At 43.5% G+C, this 23,051-nt stretch overlaps 1 protein-coding gene across 1 annotated transcript in view; it reads right to left on the minus strand.

Moving 5' to 3' along the window:
* LOC134948020 (cytochrome P450 2A5-like) overlaps window positions 1-20,369 on the minus strand; it is a 69,350-nt gene extending 48,981 nt beyond the window's left edge. The window contains exons 1-2 of the mRNA XM_063935783.1: window positions 20,283-20,369; window positions 15,571-15,733 (exon numbers count right to left, since the gene is read on the minus strand). Of these exons, the coding sequence (XP_063791853.1) occupies window positions 15,571-15,733; window positions 20,283-20,369 (250 nt within the window). The remainder of the gene's footprint in view (window positions 1-15,570; window positions 15,734-20,282) is intronic.
* Between the last annotated feature and the right edge of the window lie 2,682 nt (window positions 20,370-23,051).

Genomic DNA, 23,051 nt, shown 5'->3' on the forward strand with positions numbered 1-23,051 from the left:
TAACGGGAAAAATCCATATCACAGTCTCTTGGGGCAAGTCCATCTTACAGGAGGAGAAAAGAAGAAATTTGTAAATGGGGTATAAGAAAATCAGTTTGAGGGGGAGAGAACTCGTTACGATAATAAGTTCTCTCGTCTTGTTGTTCTTCTTGTTCTGCTGTCCTCTCAAAGGTGTTGTCTCTCAGTCTTCAAAAACGATCATTCTGGTGATGCAATATTCCTTCCTAACCGGCGATCTTTCTGTAAGGAGAAAAAAAAATCTGGCATTACCATTGGTCCAACTGAGGGGTGACATACCATCTTTAAACCATGGAAACATGAGTGAGAAGAGAGAGAAAATAAAAAAACAAAAGAGATAGAGAACAATTCATGTGCATATATACATTACATAACTCGACAATAACCATCAATAAGAAAAGAGAAACAAAGCATTTTTAAACATTGTCAACATTAAGAAAACATTGTTAGCATTAGAAAAACATTGTCAGACTTATTAGGCTGTCGTATCTACGTGTCTAATGGTTTCCTTGAGCAGTCCCTCCCCACCAGCACTTGCATTATTCCACTGTCTGTATCTGGCCAGAATACATAGTGGCGGATAGGTCATGCTGGGGTTTGGTAGACTTCTGCAAGGACCAGGCGAATATGCAATGTTTGAATTCTTACCAATAATCATCAGAGATGGGGATAGAGAGTGAGAAAAGGGAAAAACATTTTTCACAAATACATTTACAACTTTTCACCCGGTCATTCCTGTGTCTTCAGGGAATGACCTCCCACTTCATTAACCGTTACCTCAGGCTTGCCTCCATTCCTAACAATCACCTTTCCTGCCTATGTGATTCTTGATTATAATTTGGTGTGTCATATTCATGCTCATTTTCATGTCTAGGGGGTCTAACTTTATGTGGGTTATTACAGTTACTGGCATAATGCCCTTCTCTTCTACAATGATAACAAATCCTGGGCTTCCTCCAAGTGTCAGTGAAATGGGGTCTTGGCTGATTTGATGCCTCCTCAAACGCTCGGATGCTCATCATCATCAATCGTTTCCCCTGTGCTTCCCTGGTTCCTTGGTTTTTATGATTATGGTGTTGTCTTTCTCGTGATCTACAATCTCTTGCAATGTGTCCCTTTCTATGACAATGGTAACAGACTACCATATCTGGATTTCTCGCAGGGGTGTGGGGCTTTTGTTGGGGTGGTCTTGTGGTTTGGGCCTGTATTTTTGCTGCCATTAACTTATCTCTTTGTGACCCTCTGTATCTGGTGATATTCTGATCCTGATTGATGACGGCCTCTCTTAGTGCAGTCACCGAGATATCTCTCCAGTTTGGGTTGGTGGTCTGTACCCTTGTTTTTAATTCATCTTTTAAACCATTCATTAATACCTTAACCGCTATTCTTCTATGTTGTGCATTTGTCTTGATGTCCGTGATCCCAGTGTTTCCAGCCATTATTTGCAGTGCTCGATTGAAATAATTAGAAACATTTTCCCTTTCGTTTTGTCTTATGGAGAAAATTTCATTCCACTTGACAGCAGCTGGGAAATATATTCCTAACTGTCGGTTAATCTGCCTAATACATTCCTGATTGTGTTCCTCCGTACTAGGTACCTCTGTGTTTAATTTACAATCAGCAATGAACTTTTCAGGGTCAACCCTGGAGGGCAAACATGCCCTCAGCACTGTCCGCCACTCTTTGTTGGTGGGTTCTGTGGCGTTTCCTAGTTCTTTTATAAACCTTTGACATTTGGCTAGATTTTTCCTAGGATCAGGAAATTCAGACACAATTGATCTCAATTCGGTCCGGGACAAGAGACAGCGCATTGCACTGTCCTTGACGGGAATGGTTCCCTGATCATCAGTCTTCCCATTGGGGACTGTGATCACCCTGACAGGACTAAACTCAATTACATCACCTTGTTTTGGTCTTGCAATATGGGGTACATTTGTTTGTGCGTGATATAAAACATTGTACGTACCTGTGGACACGACCTCACCTGACCCTCCGTTAGGGGGTTTGATTATTGCCTTTACCAATTTGGTCGTGTCCACCTGGATGTCTTGTAGGATGGCTTCTGGAAGAGGTGCCGACATCGTTCTGGGCTCACTTTCTTGTTGGTAATCCTGAGGGAAGTTTAACATGGGGTGCGACTTGCACAGGTTAACATTTGTAATTTTTACACTTTCATTTTCATAAACATTATTACATTTAACACTTTCATTCTTAATACAGTTACTAAGTGCATTTTTATTGTTCCACCCTTGTGCTTTTCTCTCCGCAATCAACTCCTCTCCCGATGCCATGTCTCTCCTCTCAAGATAAGAGTCAGAAAAGTCAATAGACTCTCTTTGTAATTCACTTTCCTGTTGCCATAACTGTAAATATTCATAATGTTTATTTTGTCTCTTCGTTAGTTCAACGAGACTTATCCTCCTCCTTAAATTTTGTAACACCTCTGGACTGAAGCTACCTATTCTTGGGAACTTGTCCCTGTCTTGTACAGTCATTCTCTCCCATTCATCACAAAAAACTTCTGTGTGACTACCGTATTTTTCACACATAAATTATCTTGCCGACCCAACTGGTCGGTCCTCCGAATCAACCTGAACCTGGGTTGATCGCCCCCTACCGGAACAAATGGCCCCCATAATCTGTAGGCGTTGCTTATTCCTCCTTGGATCTTTTATCTCAAGGTTTTCAGCGAACCCTTACAAACAAACCAAGATGTCCTTGGGCAGGCCGGCGGTGGTGGTTTATCAAGTACCCCACTTACTTCTCGCCCACGTTGGCCTGTGCCGCAATCACTGTAACCAGAGCTGTGGTACCCAACCCAGGGCCCCTGTAAACCTTTAGTTTACTGGAACATATGAGGGTTACCCGCAGGACACTTACTCTTTCCAGTAAAGTTGGGGTTGTTAGATAGTTCCTGAGTGACCAGCGAACTTCCCTTCCAAAAATAAAAAATTACACAAATCACGTCAGAATGTACAAGTAGCGTTTGTGACCACTTTTCTCTAATGGTATGAGGTCAGATTACTAACTACTGCACACAATAACGTGCGGTCCAATCGTTCAGTATACGAGCACTACTTGTCATGTACTGAAAGATCAATGGAATCGATGTTTTCGGCTGCGATTCCTTCAACCAGAGCTTGTATGGCCTATATGGGTTCTGCACCAACACCCCAGGCGTTGTGCCACTGGACTTTTATAGCGGACCTTTTACCTTACGACCTCCTGGTCTTGTTCCTTATGACCTCCTGGTCTTGTTACCTTATGGTCCGCTATACTCTAATGCTCAAATATTATTTAACCAGAGATGCCTCCCTGGCCACCGTATATGTCACTTACACGTATGTTCCTTAACGAGTACCCGACTTTCCTTTTGGTTCCACCTTTAAAATTGTATAAACTTTTGTATACAAAACACACTCACTCAACACATGTACACTTTTGTTTCTATATCTATTTCTGCGCAGAAATTGTCTTCAGGCCAAGTGTGTTACCAATTAGGAGCAGGATCTGTTAAACTAAATTTCAGATTTTCCAAAAATAGATTTGCGTTATTTACCGCTTCGCGTTATTTATCGCTGTGCGTTAATTATCGCTTTGCGCTAAAATCCAACTTTATCACAACTTGAGCTACGTGGGCGTAACCAGACGCTACGTTGCGTAATGTACGCTGCGTGCGTCTGCCTTTTGGATTGCGTACGCTAGTCTTTGTTAGCGACACGTGTACGCAATGCAAAGGATCCACCGTAACACAATATATATTTTATCAATGTAGATGATCCCTGATCATCTACCGCAATCCACACTGCACACTGGCTGCCTCGTCTCTCGGACAAGCCGTGTGTTGTTCTATACTTTAACTATTACCTCTATTATTAAATAACAGCAAATCTCCTTTTAGCCCTTTCTATCAACTATAAAAATGTGGCAAACAGGAATAGTGATATACGAAAAATGAAATACACAAGTGAAAAGAAATGCAGGTATATATGCGTGCGTATGCAAGACAAAAGAAAAAAATAAACAGTTTTAAAAAGACACAAGCGTTTTGTTCTTACTTCCGGTTACCGGGTTCCTTCAGCACTCTTTACCTAAGCGAAGCAGACGCTTATCCCGTCAGCAACTGCGAGACAACCTCCCACCCTTTTGCTGGGGGATAAAGTCTGCTGATCTACCTAGTGCAGATGTGAAAAGGACCGGGCGAGCCCGCAATTGACAATGCTAAATTCCTTTGTCGTATAAATAACCCTTATGAAGCTAAGAACACTGTACGCTGCTTACTTAAGAAATACCGTAATGATACGCTATTTGCGTAACGATCGCTCAGCCGTAGGCGAGACGCTCAAGCGTCACGTTCGCTCACGGCCCAGTGATCACAGGACACGTTATTGGTTATGTCTAGGGGAAAGATTCGCTGTAACGTAGCATACGCTAGAGACCACGAGGAGGTCACTAGCGGTGCAGACGCTCACAACACTATACCTTGATATTAAACCTTATACCGATGAAACACACAGAATACCTTAATGTGAGTACAGGGTGTAAATGCAACCTTGTGTAACCTGACTATCTACAAAGCTGTTTGAGCGTCACCGACGCTCAAGTGAACACTTAACACTATAGTAAATACACTGATACTGGTTTAGGGTTCCAAAGCCTATAATCTGTATTATATCTAGTATACTTGTAAAAGAGTAACACAGTACAAATGATACACTACAATATAACAAAGACTTCCTAACCAAACACCTAACTAAGGGATAAACTACAATGCTATCCTGGTCTAACACAATACAATACAATAATACTACGAAGTATTTAAGAGAAAAAGAGGAGAGGAGAGATAGAGAGAGAAAGAGAGATATTGGCTCACAGAAAGACAATGATTACGGAGAGAACTTACGCACAAAGGGTATGATCGCCAGCGCCTCGATATCCAGCTCCCGATTATCAGCAGATAACCGTTGATGAGAGAGTGAGAGCTGGATGTGGTTGGTCTGCCTATTTATGCCCCACACACAATGCAATCTCCTAGTCCCTACAATCCTACAGTTTATTGGACACAGGAATTCGGCCCTGTACTGTAACCAAAGGTCATAGGTTGATTCATACAGGTGGGCTGTGCTGATTTCCAACAGCTCAGGTGGGTGGGGAACTGGGTTTCCCGCCGCATACCTGAGTATGTGCAAATCATAGAAATGGACATAAACTTCTTATGTCCATAACTATTCGCACGAGCGATTAATACGCTCCAAACCAACACCGGAATATTGCTAATTAAATACTCTTCCGATGGGTACCAAACACTGCTGTATGACTCCTGTTAGACCCTTCGTGCAATACAAAGAGGGATTCCTCCGCTCAGGGACATCCTATCTAAACCAAACTTACAGAAACTATTGAGGGGAACATGATCTATAAACGACATTAATTGTGAACTTTTGTAACGAATGAGTCGCACGCTACGATCACATAAACTCTACCGTAAATGCGCATACTGCGCGTGCGAGTGCACGCTATTGCGGGTATGCGCTTCCACGGGAGAGCGTACGCATGCGCAGCACGGACCAGTGTGCGGTGCAAATATGGCAGTGTGCATTAAGACATTTTTCTGACTTCGACAGTCTCCATGGAGGAATTGATTATAATTCATTTTGATGAACATCATCTTCTCCTCATTTTGTGGAAGTAACCTCGTACGCCGATCGCTGACAAGGTGACTGGCTGCACTAAACACTCTTTCGGAGTACACACTGGAGGGGGGGGCAACTTAGGTAAAATAAAGCCAGTTTGTGCAAGGGCCTCCAAATTGCCTCTTTTTCCTGCAAGTATACGTACGGACTGTCTGACGTGCCTACTTGGATGCTGTCACTCATATAATCCTCCACCATTCTTTTAATGGTGACAGAATCATATGCAGTGACAGTAGACGACATGTCAGTAATCGTTGGCAGGTCCTTCAGTCCGGACCAGATGTCAGCACTCGCTCCAGACTGCCCTGCATCACGGCCAGCGGGTGGGCTCGGAATTCTTAGCCTTTTCCTCACAGCCCCAGTTGCGGGAGAATGTGAAGGAGGAGCTGTTCACGGGTCACGTTCTGCTTGAGTTGACAAGTGTCTCACCAGCAGGTCTTTGAACCTCTGCAGACTTGTGTCTGCCGGAAAGAGAGATACAATGTAGGCTTTAAACCTAGGATCGAGCACGGTGGCTAAAATGTAGTGCTCTGATTTCAACAGATTGACCACCCGTGAATCCTGGGTAAGCGAATTAATGGTTCCATCCACAAGTCCCACATGCCTAGCGGAATCGCTCCGTTTCAGCTCATCCTTCAATCTCTCCCGCTTTTTCTGCATAAGCCTGATGAGGGGAATGATCTGACTCAGGCTGGCAGTGTCTGAACTGACTTCACGTGTGGCAAGTTCAAAGGGTTGCAGAACCTTGCACAACGTTGAAATCATTCTCCACTGCGCTTGAGTCAGGTGCATTCCCCCTCCTTTGCCTATATCATAGGCAGATGTATAGCCTTGAATGGCCTTTTGCTGCTCCTCCATCCTCTGAAGCATATAGAGGTTTAAATTCTACCTCGTTACCACCTCTTGCTTCAGATGATGGCGGGGCAGGTTCAGGAGTGTTTGCTGGTGCTCCACGCGGTGGCTGAATGCCGAAAGTGGCCCGCAATTCTTCGGGCCACCGTCAGCATATCTTGCACGCCCCTGTCATTTTTCAAAAAATTCTGCACCATCAAATTAATTGTATGTGCAAAACATGGGACATGCTGGAATTTGCCCAGATGTAACACACGCACAATATTGGTGGCGTTGTCCGAGGTCACAAATCTCCAGGAGAGTCCAATTGGGGTAAGCCAATCTGCGATGATGTTCCTCAGTTTCCGTAAGAGGTTGTCAGCTGTGTGCCTCTTATGGAAATCGGTGATACAAAGCGTAGCCTGCCTAGGAACGAGTTGGCATTTGCAAGATGCTGCTACTGGTGCCGCTGCTGCTGCTGTTGTTGCTGCGGGAGGCAATACATCTACCCAGTGCGCTGTCACAATCATATAGTCCTGAGTCTGCCCTGCTTCACTTGTACACATGTCCGTGGTTAAGTGGACATTGGGTACAACTGCATTTTTTAGGACACTGGTGAGTCTTTTTCTGACTTCTGTGTACATTCTCGGTATTGCCTGCCTAGAGAAGTGGAATCTAGATGGGATTTGGTACCGGGGACACACTACCTCAAGAAATTCTCTAAGTCCCTGTGAATTAACGGTGGATACCGGACACTTGTCTAACACCAACACAGCTGCCAAGGCCTGAGTTATCCGCTTTGCAGCAGGATGACTGCTGTGATATTTCATCTTCCTCGCAAAGGACTGTTGAACAGTCAATTGCTTATTGGAAGTAGTACAAGTGGTCTTCCGACTTCCCCTCTGGGATGATGATCAACCCCCAGCAGCAACAACAGCAGCGCCAGCAGCAGTAGGCGTTACACTCAAGGATGCATCGGAGGAATCCCAGGCAGGAGAGGACTCATCAGACTTGCCAGTGGCATGGCCTGCAGGTCTACTGGCTTTCCTGTCTAAGGAGGAAATTGACACTGGATTGGTGGTGTGGTTTGCAGGAGCTTGGGTACAAGAGGAAGGGATTTAGTTGTCAGTGGACTGATTCCGCTGTCACCCACAGTTTTTGAACTTGTCAATGACCTCTGATGAATACGCTCCAGGTGACATATAAGGGAGGATGTTCCTAGGTGGTTAACGTCCTTACCCCTACTTATTACAGCTTGACAAAGGCAACACACGGCTTGACACCCATTGTCCGCATTTCTGTTAAAATAATTCCACACCGAAGAGGTGATTTTTTTTTTGTAATTTGACCAGGCATGTCAATGGCCATATTCATCCCACGGACAACAGGTGTCTCCCCGGGTGCATGACTTAAACAAACCACCTCACCATCAGAATCCTCCTTGTCAATTTCCTCCCCAGTGCCAGCAACACCCATATCCTCATCCCGGTGTACTTCAACAGTGACATCTTCAATTTGACTATCAGGAACTGGACTGCGGGTGCTTCTTCCAGCACTTCCAGAGGGCGTGCAAATGGTGGAAGGAGCCACCTCTTCCCATCCAGTGTTGGGAAGGTCAGGCATCACAATCGACACAATTGGACTCTCCTTGGGGATTTGTGATTTAGAAGAACGCACAGTTCTTTGCTGTGCTTTTGCCATCTTAACTCTTTTCAGTATTCTAGCGGGAGGATGAGTGCTTCCATCCTCATGTGAAGCTGAACCACTAGCCATGAACATAGGCCAGGACCTCAGCCATTCCTTGCCACTCCGTGTCGTAAATGGCATATTGGCAAGTTTACGCTTCTCCTCAGACGCTTTTAATTTAGATTTCTGGGTCATTTTACTGAACTTTTGTTTTTTGGATTTTACATGCTCTCTACTATGACATTGGGCATCTGCCTTGGCAGACGACGTGGATGGCATTGAATCGTCTCTGCCATGATTAGTGACAGCAGCTTCAGCACTAGGTGGAAGTGGATCTTGATCTTTCCATATTTCCCCCTCCACATTTCTGTTCTCCGTTTTTTAATGTGTGGAATTATATGCCAGTAATATTATTATTTCAATAGCAATTGCCTACTGTACTGTACAACTATATACTGTTGGTCACCAAAATGCTGCACTGTACTACTATATATACTGCTCACAAAAATGCAGCACAGATATGGAATGGATACTTGCAGTGACACAGAGCTGCAAGATACAGCAATGGCCTACTGTACTATACAACTATATACTGTTGGTCACCAAAATGCTGCACTGTACTACTATATATACTGCTCACAAAAATGCAGCACAGATATGGAATGGATACTTGCAGTGACACAGAGCTGCAAGATACAGCAATAGCCTACTGTACTGTACAACTATATACTGTTGGTCACCAAAATGCAGCACACTGAGCACAGATATTTGCAGCACACTGAGCACAGATATGGAGCTTTTCAGGCAGAGAACGTAGATATTTGCAGCACACCGAGCACAGATATTTGCAGCACACTGAGCACAGATATTTGCAGCACACTGAGCACAGATATGGAGCTTTTCAGCCAGAGAACATAGCCACGTCCTCTCCGTTCAATCTCCAATGCACGAGTGAAAATGGCGGCGATGCGCGGCTCCTTATATAGAATATGAACCTCCTGAGAATCCGACAGCGGGATGATGACGTTCGGCCGCGTTCGGGTTAACCGAGCAAGGCGGGAAGATCTGAGGCTGCCTCGGAACCGTGTGAAATAGGTGAAGTTCCGGGGGGGTTCGGATCTCGACGAACCGAACCCGCTCATCTCTAATACACATTGCATCATATAGAACCTCCCATACACACTACACCAGGTATACACTTTGCACCAGGCAGAGCACATTATACACATTGCACCAGGTAAAGCACATTATACACTTTTTCCGCCAGGCAGAGCACATTATACACATTGCACCAGGTAAAGCACATTATACATATTGCACCAGGTAGAGCACGTTACACACATTGCACCAGGTAAAGCACATTATACACATTGCACCAGGTAGAGCACGTTACACACATTGCACCAGGTAAAGCACATTATACACATTGCACCAGGTAGTGCACGTTATACACGTTGCAGCTGGAAAAGCACATTATACATATTGCACCAGGTAGAGCACGTTACACACATTGCACCAGGCAGAGCACGTTATACACATTGCACCAGGCAGAGCACATTATACACATTGCACCAGGCAGAGCACGTTATACACATTGCACCAGGCAGAGCACATTATACACATTGCACCAGGCTGAGCACCTTATACACATTGAACCAGGCAGAGCAGGTTATACACATTGCTTCCTGTCAATCAGTCTGAGTTCACCTAGCAATCAAAAAAGACGCAGGATTTTTTTGCAGTGTGGCCTCTCACATGAGTATTACGATCTGTACGCATGCACAGTCATTCGATAATCGGCTGCTGTGCGATCAGGTCTGAATCAGCTTTTATTTTCCATAGATGTGAGTGCGGAACTCTGGATATATATATATATATATATACAGAGAGAAAGAGAGAGAGCGCTACAGAAGTGCCATTCACTGTTGCCGTGATGCGTTTGCATGTATCGTGGCAATGATTACACATGCCCGTGTGAGACTATTCGCACCTGCGATCGCACAATGCCTTTACTATGGATCGCGGGTGCAAATAGTTGTACATGCCCGTGACAGAGGATACGTGTGTGTGTGTGTGTGTGTGTGTGTGTGTATGTATATATATATATATATATATATATATATAAAGGGGGTATTCAATTAGTGCCGTTTTGTCGATGGCACTTGGGTGCAGCTGTCAAGGGTTTATATATATATAATATTAGAGATGTGCACAGGAAATTTTTCGGGTTTTGTGTTTTGGTTTTGGATTGGGTTCCGCGGCCGTGTTGTGGATACGGACGCGTTTTGGCAAAACCTCCCTTAAAAATTTTTGTGGGATTCGGGTGTGTTTTGGATTCGGGTGTTTTTTTTTTCAAAAACCCCTCAAAAACAGCTTAAATCATAGAATTTGGGGGTAATTTTGAATCTATAGTATTATTAACCTCAATAACCAGAATTTCCACTCATTTCCAGTCTATTCTGAACACCTCACAATATTATTTTTAGTCCTAAAATTTGCACCGAGGTCGCTGGATGACTAAGCTAAGGGATCCAAGGGGGCGGCACAAACACCTGGCCCACCTAGGAGTGGCACTGCAGTGTCAGACAGGATGGCACTTATAAAAATTGGCCCCAAACATCACATGATGCAAAGATAAATAAAGATATATATATATATATATATATATATATTTATGATATATTATATGATGCAGCATGCCACTACTGACCGCTGGCTCCCGCTCTTTCTCCTAGCTGCAGCCACGACTCCTCTGTGCACTGCAGTCAGTGTGCTGGTTGTGGGACAGGGCTGGGAGGCGGAACACGTCTAGTGATGGGGCTGGAGTGGAGGCGGAGCCATCATTGATTGACAGCTCGGAACACAGAACAAAGAGCTATGGGGAGGAGGAGGGGCTACTGCACAAACGCAGAAGCTCAGACAGTGGCCATTTTCAGAGTGCTTCACTGAGCTTCTGCGCATGTGCAGAAGCTTTCAGTGAACGGTGCAGCGAACGCTGCTGGCGGCCTGCATGGGGGAGGCGGGCAGCCAATGAAGAGACGCCAGACCAGCCAAACGGAATCTGATCCTACGGGCTGGATACGGGCAGGATGGAGAGATAATCTCCTGTATTCGCGGGTCCGTGGGGTAGGGAAGGGGTTAAAATTACGCACATCTCCTGCAGAGACTCCTCTACGGGCTTCTCTTGGAGAGGAGAAATTGAAGGTAGGCAAGCATGAGCAAAACTTATATACTGTACTCAGGATCAGGCATCCAGAAATCTTGGCAAAGCAGGTTATTGGGGATACAGTGAACTGTGGAAATGCAGAGACGGAGGGCGGGATGTACTAAAAGGAAAATGCGGCCAAAGATTTTGCTGCGTTTCCCATATGTACCAAGCTCCGGGATACAATACATTAGAGATGCTTGGACCCGGCGGGCAACACCATCTGTATGTGGCCAGGGCCGGCAACAGAAATCTTATGGCCTGGTACAGTGATATCTCTGCCCCCCCCCCCTCTAAATATTTATGGTATGCGATCAGCATACTGCTCATTGGGATCCCGGCTGTCACAATACAGATGCCGGGATCCCAACTGGGGGGGTCATTCTGACCCTGATCACACGCTGCCGTTTTTCGCAGAGCATTGTTCAGGTCACTACTGGGCATGCGTATGCATCGCAATGCGCAGGCGCATCAAATGGGTAGTTGCTCGGTCATTCCTGGAAATAATTATGTATCAGGTGCTGGAAAGGGGTAGGGGTCACAAACAAACAGACAGAGGGGGGGGGGGGGGTTTGCAAATCCCACCCCTACATTTCCCTTCAGCACACTGAAGAATTACCTGTAACCATACCTGAACCTATCTGGTAATAGAAATTCAGAGAATTAGTTTACACATGTTTGCAAACACATGTTTAAGCTGCTGAGCAACTTTCAAGGCTTCTCTGATGTCAGCAGTCCTAACACTACATGATAGCAGTGCCCACATAGGGCCATGTAATTTGTCACAGTAGGCCTCATGATAAATGCTATTACTAAAACACATTTGCAACCCTCCCCCTCTCTGTCTGTTTGTGACCCCTCCCCCTTTCCAGCACCTGATACATAATTATTTCCCGGAATGACCGAGCAACTATCAATGTTTGCCTGCTTGTGTGCTAGAGGCATTGAATGGGAGCAGTATTTGGAAGGCATGCTGTTCCTTGTAGTGTCAATGGGAGATCCTGGGGGTGGCTCCTGGGTAAGTTAGCTCTCTGTCTGGATGTGTTTTAGTAATAGTCTTTATCATGAGGCCTACTGTGACAAATTACATGGCCCTATGTGGACACGGCTATCATGTTGTGTTAGGACTGCTGACATCAGAGAAGCCTTGAAAGTGGCTCAGCAGCTTAAACATGTGTTTGCAAATATGTGTAAACTAATTCTCTGAATTTCTATTACCAGATAGGTTCAGGTATGGTTACAGGTAATTTTTCAGTGTGCTGAAGGGAAATGTAGGGGTGGGATTTGCAACCCCCCCTCTCTGTTTGTTTGTTTGTGACCCCTCCCCCTTTCCGGCACCTGATACATAATTATTTCCAGGAATGACAGAGCAACTACCAATGTTTGTCTGCTTGTGTGCGAGAGGCATTGAATGGAAGCAGTATTTGGAAGGCATGCTGTTCCTTGTAGTGCCAATGGGAGATCCAGGGGGTGGCTCCTGGGTAAGTTAGCTCTCTGTCTGGATGTGTTTTAGTAATAGCCTTTATCATGAGGCCTACTGTGACAAATTACATGGCCCTATGTGGGCACTGCTATCATGTAGTGTTAGGACTGCTGACATCAGAGAAGCCTTGAAAGTGGATCAGCAGCTTAAACATGTGCTTGCAAACATGTGTAAACCAACTCTCTGAATTTCTATTACCAGATAGGTTCAGGTATGGTTACAGGTAATTTTTCAGTGTGCTGAAGGGAAATGTAGGGGTGGGATTTGCAACCCCCCCCCCCCCTCTCTGTCTGTGCGTCATATGGGTACAAAGCAGATCATTGCTGGGTGATGGATTTAACGAAGAATCCATTTGCACAGCTGATCGCAAGGAGATTGACAGGAAGAAGGCGTTTATGGGTGTCAACAGACCATTTTCTTGGAGTGTTTGGAGAAATGCAGGCGTGTCCAAGCGTTTGCAGGGCGGGTGTCTGACGTCAATTCCGGGACCGGAAAGGCTGAAGTGATTGCAGCTGAGTAAGTTCTGGGCAACTCAGAAACTGCACAAACTATTTTTGTACCGCTCAGCTGCACATGCGATCACACCCATGCACAGCAAATATACACTCCCCAGTGGATGGCGACTATGCGTTTGCATGGCTGCAAAAAGTAGCTAGTGCCCCGGGTTACCATACCGCTGCCAGTATACTGGCGAAGTAGGTGATTCCCATTTATGGGTGTCCACGACACCCATAGAGGTAAAATAGAACCTGTGGCCCGCAAAGGGCTCCTTTGCCCTTGCCCCCCTGCTGGCATTCCAACGCTCGGCACTCCAATGATTAAAACACCAGATGAGACGTAAATACAACGTTTTAATGCCCTCTTTAATGCGGCATTTTCGTCAGGATATAAATACAAATCAAGAAACATACCTTATATAAGGAACACCACCATGTATACATAAGTAGCATATGACCTGGTCCAGTGCCGCACCAAATACATACATGTACACACATATATATAACATATATAAATGCATACATTTATATACACACACACACATACATTTTATAAATGTATATGTACATATATATATATATATATATATATATATACACACACAGGTTAAGTATCCCTTATCCAAAATGAATAATTGCATACCATAATGAGATATCATGGTGATGGGACCTAAATATAAGCACAGAATGCATTTATGTTACATATACACCTTATACACACAGCCTGAAGGTTATTTTAGACTATATTTTTTATAACTTTGTGCATTAAACAAAGTGTGTCTACATTCACACAATTAATTTATGTTTCATATACTCCTTATACACACAGCCTAAATGTCATTTAATACAATATTATTAATAACTTTGTGTATTAAACAAAGTTTGTGTACATTGAGCCATCAGAAAACAAAGGTTTCACTATCTCACTCTCACTCAAAAAAGTCCGTCTTTAGGAATATTCCATATTTCGGAATATTTGGATATGGGATACTCAACCTGTATATATATATATATATATATATATATATATATATATATATACTTGCATATATACACACACTGTTTTTTTTTAATAAAACCATTGCAGGCTGTCAAGACGGGACTTACCACAGCCTGTCAGCCTGTGCCTGTCTGTAGGGACTGCTGTGGAGCTGCACCGAGTCTGTGTCCTGTAGGAAGCTGGGCATACCTCGGAACAGCTCCTTGGCGGTGTTGCTGGATGTAGTGTGGCCGCGGCGATAGTCCTATGACATCGTGACACCAGCACAACAGGGACCGGACCAAGTGGGTGGTTGGCCCAGCAAGCCATTACTTTAGTTTTAAAGGCAATTGCCGGGCGGGCGGAGGGGGTACATTAGAAAATATTAGCAGGTGCTGCTGCAGCTGTGTCCCTGATCTTCGGGCCCCTCTGACCCACGGGGCCCGGGACCTTTGATCCCTTTGACCCACCCACACCCCCATGTCATTGAGCCTGTATGTGGCATTACCAAATAGAAAACTATGGACTCTGGGAGTCCTTCTATCGCAAAGGATAGCTCTTATTGGGAGAGCTGCCCTTTGCACATTTCTATTTATATACCGCCACTATTAATGCCAGTATGTACCCAAAGACAGGCAGGATGTAGCGCATTGTGGATGCGATGCTTAGTACATCCCGCCCTGCAAGAGAAATCAGTATGCCTATTGTCAAATAGGAGGAAGCGGTGATAACCCCATTGCCCGCCAGCGCTGCCATGCTGCTCCCCCCTCCTCTCTCTTCCCTAGTTCTCCGCTCAGGGGGGCAGAGATTCATGGAGCTACTATATGCGGTGGTGTTGTGACTTCACGATGCAACCGCGTCATTCGGAGAAACTCCACCCCTCCCCCCAAGCTGAGTAACAGGGAAGAGAAAGGAGGGGAAGCAGGGAGCCACAAAAGTGCCACGGCGGGCGCCCCGTGCGATCACACGCTAGAAATGGATGCTACTGTATATTGTTTTGCTTTGCTTACTTGTTTATGTACTCTGTAATTGGGCACTGCAGATCCCTTGTGACACCACATAAATAAAGGATAATAATAATAATAATAATAAGAAGAAATAATTGCACCCACATAACACACCACCAGCAACAGCCCTGAGTCAGGAGGTGTTATATCCTATAGATGTAGATTACTCACCATAGCCATCAAAGTAATAATTGAAGGAATGCACATCTCCCCGAGCTAAGAAGTCATCACCTCTGTCTACATAGACTTCTTTCACAGATCTGTATCCAGTGACCACAATAACTGGTCGGGACCCCAGGTAAATGGTAAACACCTCTCCGTATTTCTCACTTAACTGAAATGAAAATAGTGAATATTGTCAATTCAATACAGGTTCTCACAATGAATACATTACATTTGTATTATTTAAAGGGACATTTTACTGAAACATGCCTATACTGCAGAGTTTATGCTATAGGGATTGTTTTACTTAGTGAAGAAATAAAGTAAAGGATTTTGAATCCATCAGGCACGAAGGAGGTTGCTTGAATATATGAAAGTGTATTTATGTAACTGCAGCACCGACATCCAGCTAGCGGTGCAAAAATCCATCATTATCACAGGCACATATTCACACCAGTGTTATCCATGGTGTAAAGGTGGGTACACACTGATAGATATATCTGCAGAAATATCTGTGCTTTTTTTGGTTAGCTAACACTGCTGAAATGTGGGATGCTTTTAAAATGTTGCTCAAGAAGTACAGTATACTCATAAATTAATTCCCATGGACAGTAAACACACAGTGCTAAATTCAAACCAATAAGGCTTAATAAGAAGGTTAAGGAAGAAATGGATAAAAAGAGGCGTGCTTTCAAAGCGTTCAAATCAGATTGGAAGGGTGGGATCATTCAACTACTATAAGGAATGTAACAAAAAAGGCAAAAAAGAAATCAGAGTAGCTAAAATAGAAAATGAAAAGCAAATAGCTAAGGAGAGTAAAACAAACCCTAAAAACTTTTTTTAAGTATTTACAGTAAATGGTAAAAGGTAAAAAAAAAAAAAAAAAAAAAAGGGAATATAGAACCATTAAAAGGAAAGTTGGGAGTCTAGATCAATGATAAAGAAAGAGCAGAAATAATGAACACATTTTTTTCATCAGTGTTTACTAGATAGGACCAGATGGTGGAAGTAGTGAATAACATAATTAATGATAATGTTCTATTGCTTAGTACTTGTTTGAGTGAGGAAGTAATCTGTAAGTAACTAAGCAAAATTAAGATGAATAAATCTCCTGGACCACATGGACTTCACCTAAGGGTCTTATGGAGCTAAATTCAGAACTAGCAAGGCCATTATATTTTCTATGATTCAATTAAAACAGACAAGACACCAAAGGACTAGTGTATAGCAGAGGTAGTGCCAATATTTATAAAGGGAGTCAAAATTCATCCTGGCAACTATAGACCGATAAGTTTGACATCTATTGTGGGGAAAATATTGGAAGGAATATTGGGCCTATTTCAGAACTGATCGCTGCTGAGCAGCGATCAGGTCTGAACTGGGCATGTGCTGGCACCCTGCGATTGCCTCTGCCTGATTGACAGGCAGAGGCGGTTCCTGAGCTGGAGGGGTGGGTGGGCGGCATTCCCGGACCATTGGGGAGCAGGCCGCGCTGGCTGCTTGATGTCACATACAGCTGCTGCGACCCTCTCAGCGACGGGTAGCTCCCTGCCAGCGCGCAGGAGCTGCACTGCTAGGGAGCTACTATTCAAGTACAAAAGCATCACTGCAGTGCAATGCTTTTGTACCTGTGTGACGGGGCAGGGCCTGACACGTGGGGCGGACTAGCCCTGTGCTGGGCGTCCCCCCACATGTCAGGGAAGCTGATCGCAGATGTGCTAAATTTAGCACATCTACAATCAGGTCTGAATTAGGTCCATTAAGGATTAGCGTACAGGAGTAATTGGAGACCTTTAAGGTATTAATAGAAACCAGCATGGTTTTGTGAAGGTCATGTCAAACTAACTTAATTAGCTTCTATGAGAAAGTGAATGAGAATCTTGACCGGGGAAATGCAGTGGATGTAGTCTATTTAGATTTTGCTAAAGCCTTCACCACAGTGCCTCACATGAGACTGATTTTCAGATTAAGGGGCCTGTTTATCACCATCCGCATCCAGGATGCGGATGACAGGTGATAAAATTGCCCAAACTCGCACTGCAATAAGTGATTACATCATAGGGATGTATCAATTATCACATGCAGGGACAGAGCTTGCAGTCAAGCTCTGTCCCTGTGATGACACTCCGCAGCATCATCGGGGTATTTTTCAGAAAAAATACCCCAATGTCCTGCTGCACATGCGATACCCCCCAACAACATCGCCACTACCGCTGCTGCCCGGTTGACCCCCTCGTCGCAACTACCCCCGCGCGCTGCAGACCCCCCCCCCCCCCCGGATAATATACTCATCTGCCCAGGGAGCCAGTCCGCGCTGCTTCTGCTGGGCTGCTAGATGCCGGATCCTGTGTGCTGCGGTGACCCCCGGTGCTGTAAAGTGCGCTGTCGCTTTGCAGCATCACTTTACTGCAGCGGGGTCACATTGCAGCACATGGGGGACCCAGCGCCCGACAGCGCTCACAGGAGCAGCGGTCACTGGCTCCCTGGACAGGTGAGTATGTTTTGTTTTTTGTTTTGTTTACTTTTTTTTTCCTTTTTAAACTTTGATCAGCTTGTGAGTCCATCGGACACACATAGCTGATCACTGGAGCCGGGTCCCACTCAGAGAAGGCTGGGCAAATGACTCCTTATCGCAGTGCTGCCCTGTGATCTTGCTAGCCAGAGCTGGCGAGATTATAACAGGGCACACTGCGGTATTTTTTCACATTTTTTTTTTTAGTAAATTTGGCCACATCACATTTCCCATTACAAGTATGGGGAATGCGATGTGGCTTAATTTATTTTTAACATTTCTTTCTTTATTGAAGCATTTTCGTAAAGAAAATAGCAATAGTTACAGGAACATTGTGGGGAATAATAGAAAAGACACAATACAATAGATCCAAGATATAGTGCGTAATGTAGGGAGGATTACGAAAAAGGGTAATTTGTACAATATTATGTAACAACATCAACAGGTACATTCTGGACCTTTATAGAGACGGGAACATGCCATGACCGCTAGCCAGCGCTATCAAGAGTGATGGGAGGGTCTCTAAGAAAAATCCTGGTTTCATACCAGAGTGTATTACAAAAACATAGGCTAATGGCCTCTCTAGTATGAGTAGGTAGTGTTTCAATAAAACTTTCCCATGTTGCGAAAAATAATTCGGTGTGAGATTCTTTTTGAAGGGAGGCCTCCAGCCAATCCATATGACAAATAAAAAATTGTTTGTCTTTAAACATTTCTAAAGTCGGGACGGAACTATGAACCCACATGTGCAAAACAGCTTTTCTAGCTGCCGATGAGATTGCTAAAAGTAACTTTTTAACGGCTTTGGGAGCTCTGGTACCAGGGGGTATAATTCCAAATATAGCCCATTCCAGTGTAAAGGGGATGTAGTTCACTAAATGTTGGGAGGCAAAGCATCAAACTGCTAACCAGAACCGTCTTAAAAGTGGACAGGCCCATAAACAATGATAAAGGTCTGCTGAGTGATGGCCACATTTGGGACAAGAAGGATCGCTTAAAAGGCCTATTAAAAATCCTCTATGGGGAGTGTCAAAGTCAAAAATATTACATAGAAAGAACATACAGACTACACACATTATGAGTCGCTATACTTGCAAATACGCGCAGCGAGCAACAGCAATATATGGTGACACACGCATTTACACGGACATGCCACAGAGATGGATTCGACACTTATTTCATACAGTACATAATTATAATAATATCAAGCGCCAGACATCATGATGATTTAAAATGATATAATGAAGTAATGTCATGTATGTGTATTATTTGAACGTAGCAAGCTTCACCTGTCATATTTGGTATTTAAGCAACCAGATTAATGTGTAGATTCATTTGATACTTGTTATTAAGTTGTAGGACATTGCAACAAATAGTTATGATTAAATGTATGAAAGCTAAAATCATTTTTATTAGAATAATAGATATTCCAAACAGGTAGTTGACAGGAAGCTCAGGCCAGCCCCTTTTGATGTCTTCAAGGCTGAACCTGTTTAGCATACAAACAGACTAGTGACTCATCATGAATGAGAAAGTTCCCTCCCCCAAAACTAGATAACACATTGCAGAGACACACAGTTGCCAGTTGCTGTTTTGTACCAGACGATGATGGAGTTGCTGCCAGACCAGTTCCTGTATTTATTTGCTGAGAGAAAGAGATATATTAAATAGGAGGATGCATTGAAAGATATGGTAATTGTATGCTGGCCTGTAACTGTATGTATTTTGTATTAACTGATTACTGTATAAATTGTAACCAAGTAACTATATGTATACTGAACATTGTAATATATTGAATCCATATCCTTTTAATAACAAATATATACATCAATGAGCTTTGGAACTCAGATAATGTGTGGGTGTATTGTTTTCTCTTATGGGATGCAGTGTTGTGCGATGTACAGCACACTTTTATCGTATATGGTAATAAGATGTGCCTGGCGTCTGCAGTATATATTAGAGTGGGCATTTTAAATATTTGTCAGAAAGCAATTTGGTAATTGCAGGAGAGATATAAGATCTGTGAAATATATTAAGATACATTTCGTGTATTTGGCAGCGGGGAACATAGCCATTGAGAAATGTAACATGTGCAGTAACCCATCCACATCTAAGTTAGGAAAATTTTCCAACCATTGGGCTATACCAGTTTTATATGTAGAATAGTCTAATATGGTATGTAGTTGTTTATAGTAGAAAGAAATAGCACCTTTGGATTGTTCTGGTCGTAATAGTATGCGGTCCAGTGGATTATCCCAATCAGTCGTAGGTAATAGTCTGGAGACCGTGCTAACATAATGTTGGGCTTGAAAAAAGGGAAAGTTCTGGGGGCCAATATACAGGTATTTAGTTAGGGCCTCCGCGTAAGACAATGGTTTATGGGATGCAAGGTTGGTTAGTTGTCCTATGCTGCAAATTCCTAACGACCTCCATTTAGTAAAAGGATAAGTGGCCTCTCCATTTTGAAAACCCGGATTGTGTAGGAAAGGTAAATGGATAGATAGGTGTTTGTGTAATTTATATCTATGTCTCAGGGATAGCCAAACTTTCCTCGTGGTCATTAGAAGGGGATTATTAGTTAAATCTGTAGGAATCTCAGCATCGGTTAAGTGTAGGAAAGCTATCAGGGACACATGAGGAATGAAATTTTGTTTGAGAAGTGAGTCAGTATAAGTTTAGGTACTGGACAGCCAGTCCTTTATATAGCGAAAATAGGAAGCGTGGCTATATGTCAGAATGTCTGGAAAGTTAACTCCCCCATTGGTTTTAGGCTGACCTAATTTAAATAGACCAATTCTCGTGCACTTATTGTTCCAAATGAATTTTGTAAAGGCCGATGTTATCTGTAAGAGGTCTTGTCTAGATAGCAAAAAGGGGAGAACTTGTAATGGGTAAAGAAGTTTTGGAAAAAATATCATTTTAATTATATTTGTTCTTCCTAAGAAGGAAAGTTGTAAATGGACCATCGCTCCAAGATCCTCTGTAATTTTAGAAAGCATTTTCTTGATTTTGCTATCATAGAGATTTGCGAATATACCAATACCAATACCCAAATACGGGAGTTTCTGTTTCGCCCAGTTCACAGGTAATTGTGCCGCCCACAAGGGTCTATAAAAGCCTTGTTTCAAATAAAGTGCACTAGATTTTTCAAAATTAATAAAAAAGCCAGAAAGAGATCCCACCCTATCAAGCACTTCTAGCAGCAGTTTAAGGGAGTGTTTAGGATTGGATATGTATATCAAAACATCATCCGCAAATGCAGTGAGTTTCACTTCCACCGTACCAACCGATATACCTTTTAAAGTTGGCCAGGAGTCAATTATACGAAGTAAGGGGTCAAGGGGCAAATTAAAAAGTAGGGGAGATAAAGGGCAACCTTGGCAGGTGCCTCTAGACATAATGATAGGATCGCCTCTTGTGTCGTTAATTAAAAGAAAAGTCGTGGGGGAACTATAGAAGAACTTTATAAGATTAATTAAATCTGGGACGAAATTTCGAGTTACTAAAACTTTAAATAAGAAGGGCCAGGACACTGTATCAAAAGCATTCTGAGCGTCAAGGCTCAGAAGCATATTGGGAATGGTGGGATTATTGTTGGAAGCAATTATAGAAGCAATGGCTGTTCGAATACCCTTAACCAATTGTCTGCCTAAGGTAAAACCTAGTTGGTGAGATGAACAAAGAGAGGAGGAGAATATTTGAAGTCGAGAGGACATAATTTTGGACAGAATTTTAAAGTCCACATTTAGTAGAGTAATGGGATGATAGGAACTCAACAGTGTAGGGTCGCGGTTGGGTTTTGGAATAAGGGTAGTGAAGGCAGCATTAAAAGAGGGATAGGATGGGCATTTTTTATGAATAGTGCGATGAAGTTCTAATAAAGATGGTACAATGTCAGTAGACAGGATTTTAAAATATTCTCCTGAGAAACCATCTGGTCCCGGGGCTTTGCAGGTATGAAGGGAAGAGATTTCCGACCTTATTTCCTTTTCAGCAATTTCCGAGTCTAGAAGGGCTATTTGGTCTGGGTCCAGACTAGGCAAATTGGCCTCTCTGATAATATCGTCTAAGGACTCTGGGATTGATGGTCTGGCGGAGTATAGATCACAATAATAATCATGGAAGGCCCTTGATATATCAGACGTTCTTGTCAGACAAGAGGAAGTCCCAGTCTCTGTAATAGAGATGATATGATTTCTCCGTTTATATCCTTTGATTAGTGAGGCCAATAAACGTCCCGTCCTGGCACCCCATCTATAATATCTAGTTTTCGTGAAGTCTAGACGCGATTGTGCTTGGGAAAGTAGGAAATTTTCCAATACAGATTTAGCCTGATTGTATACAGTAAATTTTTCCTCCAGGGGGTCTGCTACATATTCAGCAAACGTAGTCTGCAGCGTATGGGAGAGGGAACGATACTGGTCTTTGTGGATTTTATTACGACCGGACACATATGAGATGATACTACCTCGCATCACAGATTTCGATGCATCCCAGAAAAGGACCGGGTCGTCCCAGTGGGCAATGTTATTATCTACGTAGTCTTGCCAGTTACGTTTTAAGTATTCCCAAAATTTTTCTGATTGGAATAAATATGCAGGAAATTTCCAAGTGCGGTGCGTGGGACCCGTGTGAGGTGGTCTAAACGAGAATTCAATCGGGGCATGATCCGAGACCAATATTTCAGCAATATTTGCGGAGGTCACCTCGGATATCAAAGAGTCCACTACTAAAAAATAATCAATGCGGGAGACCGTGTGGTGAACCCCCGAATGTAAAGTAAAAGACTTATCTGATGGATTAACAAGTCTCCAAACATCAGTCACTTGGAGTCCTAGCATAAATTTCACAAGTGTAGACCAAATTGTGGAATGTCGATTGGACGGAACTGGAGTTTTATCCAAGGACGGGTCATGCACCATATTGAAGTCACCACCAATTATCAGTGGAAAAGCCTCCCACTGTTGTATCAAGAAAG

Source organism: Pseudophryne corroboree, chromosome 8, assembly GCF_028390025.1.
Source record: "Pseudophryne corroboree isolate aPseCor3 chromosome 8, aPseCor3.hap2, whole genome shotgun sequence".
Taxonomy (NCBI): Eukaryota; Metazoa; Chordata; class Amphibia; order Anura; family Myobatrachidae; genus Pseudophryne; species Pseudophryne corroboree.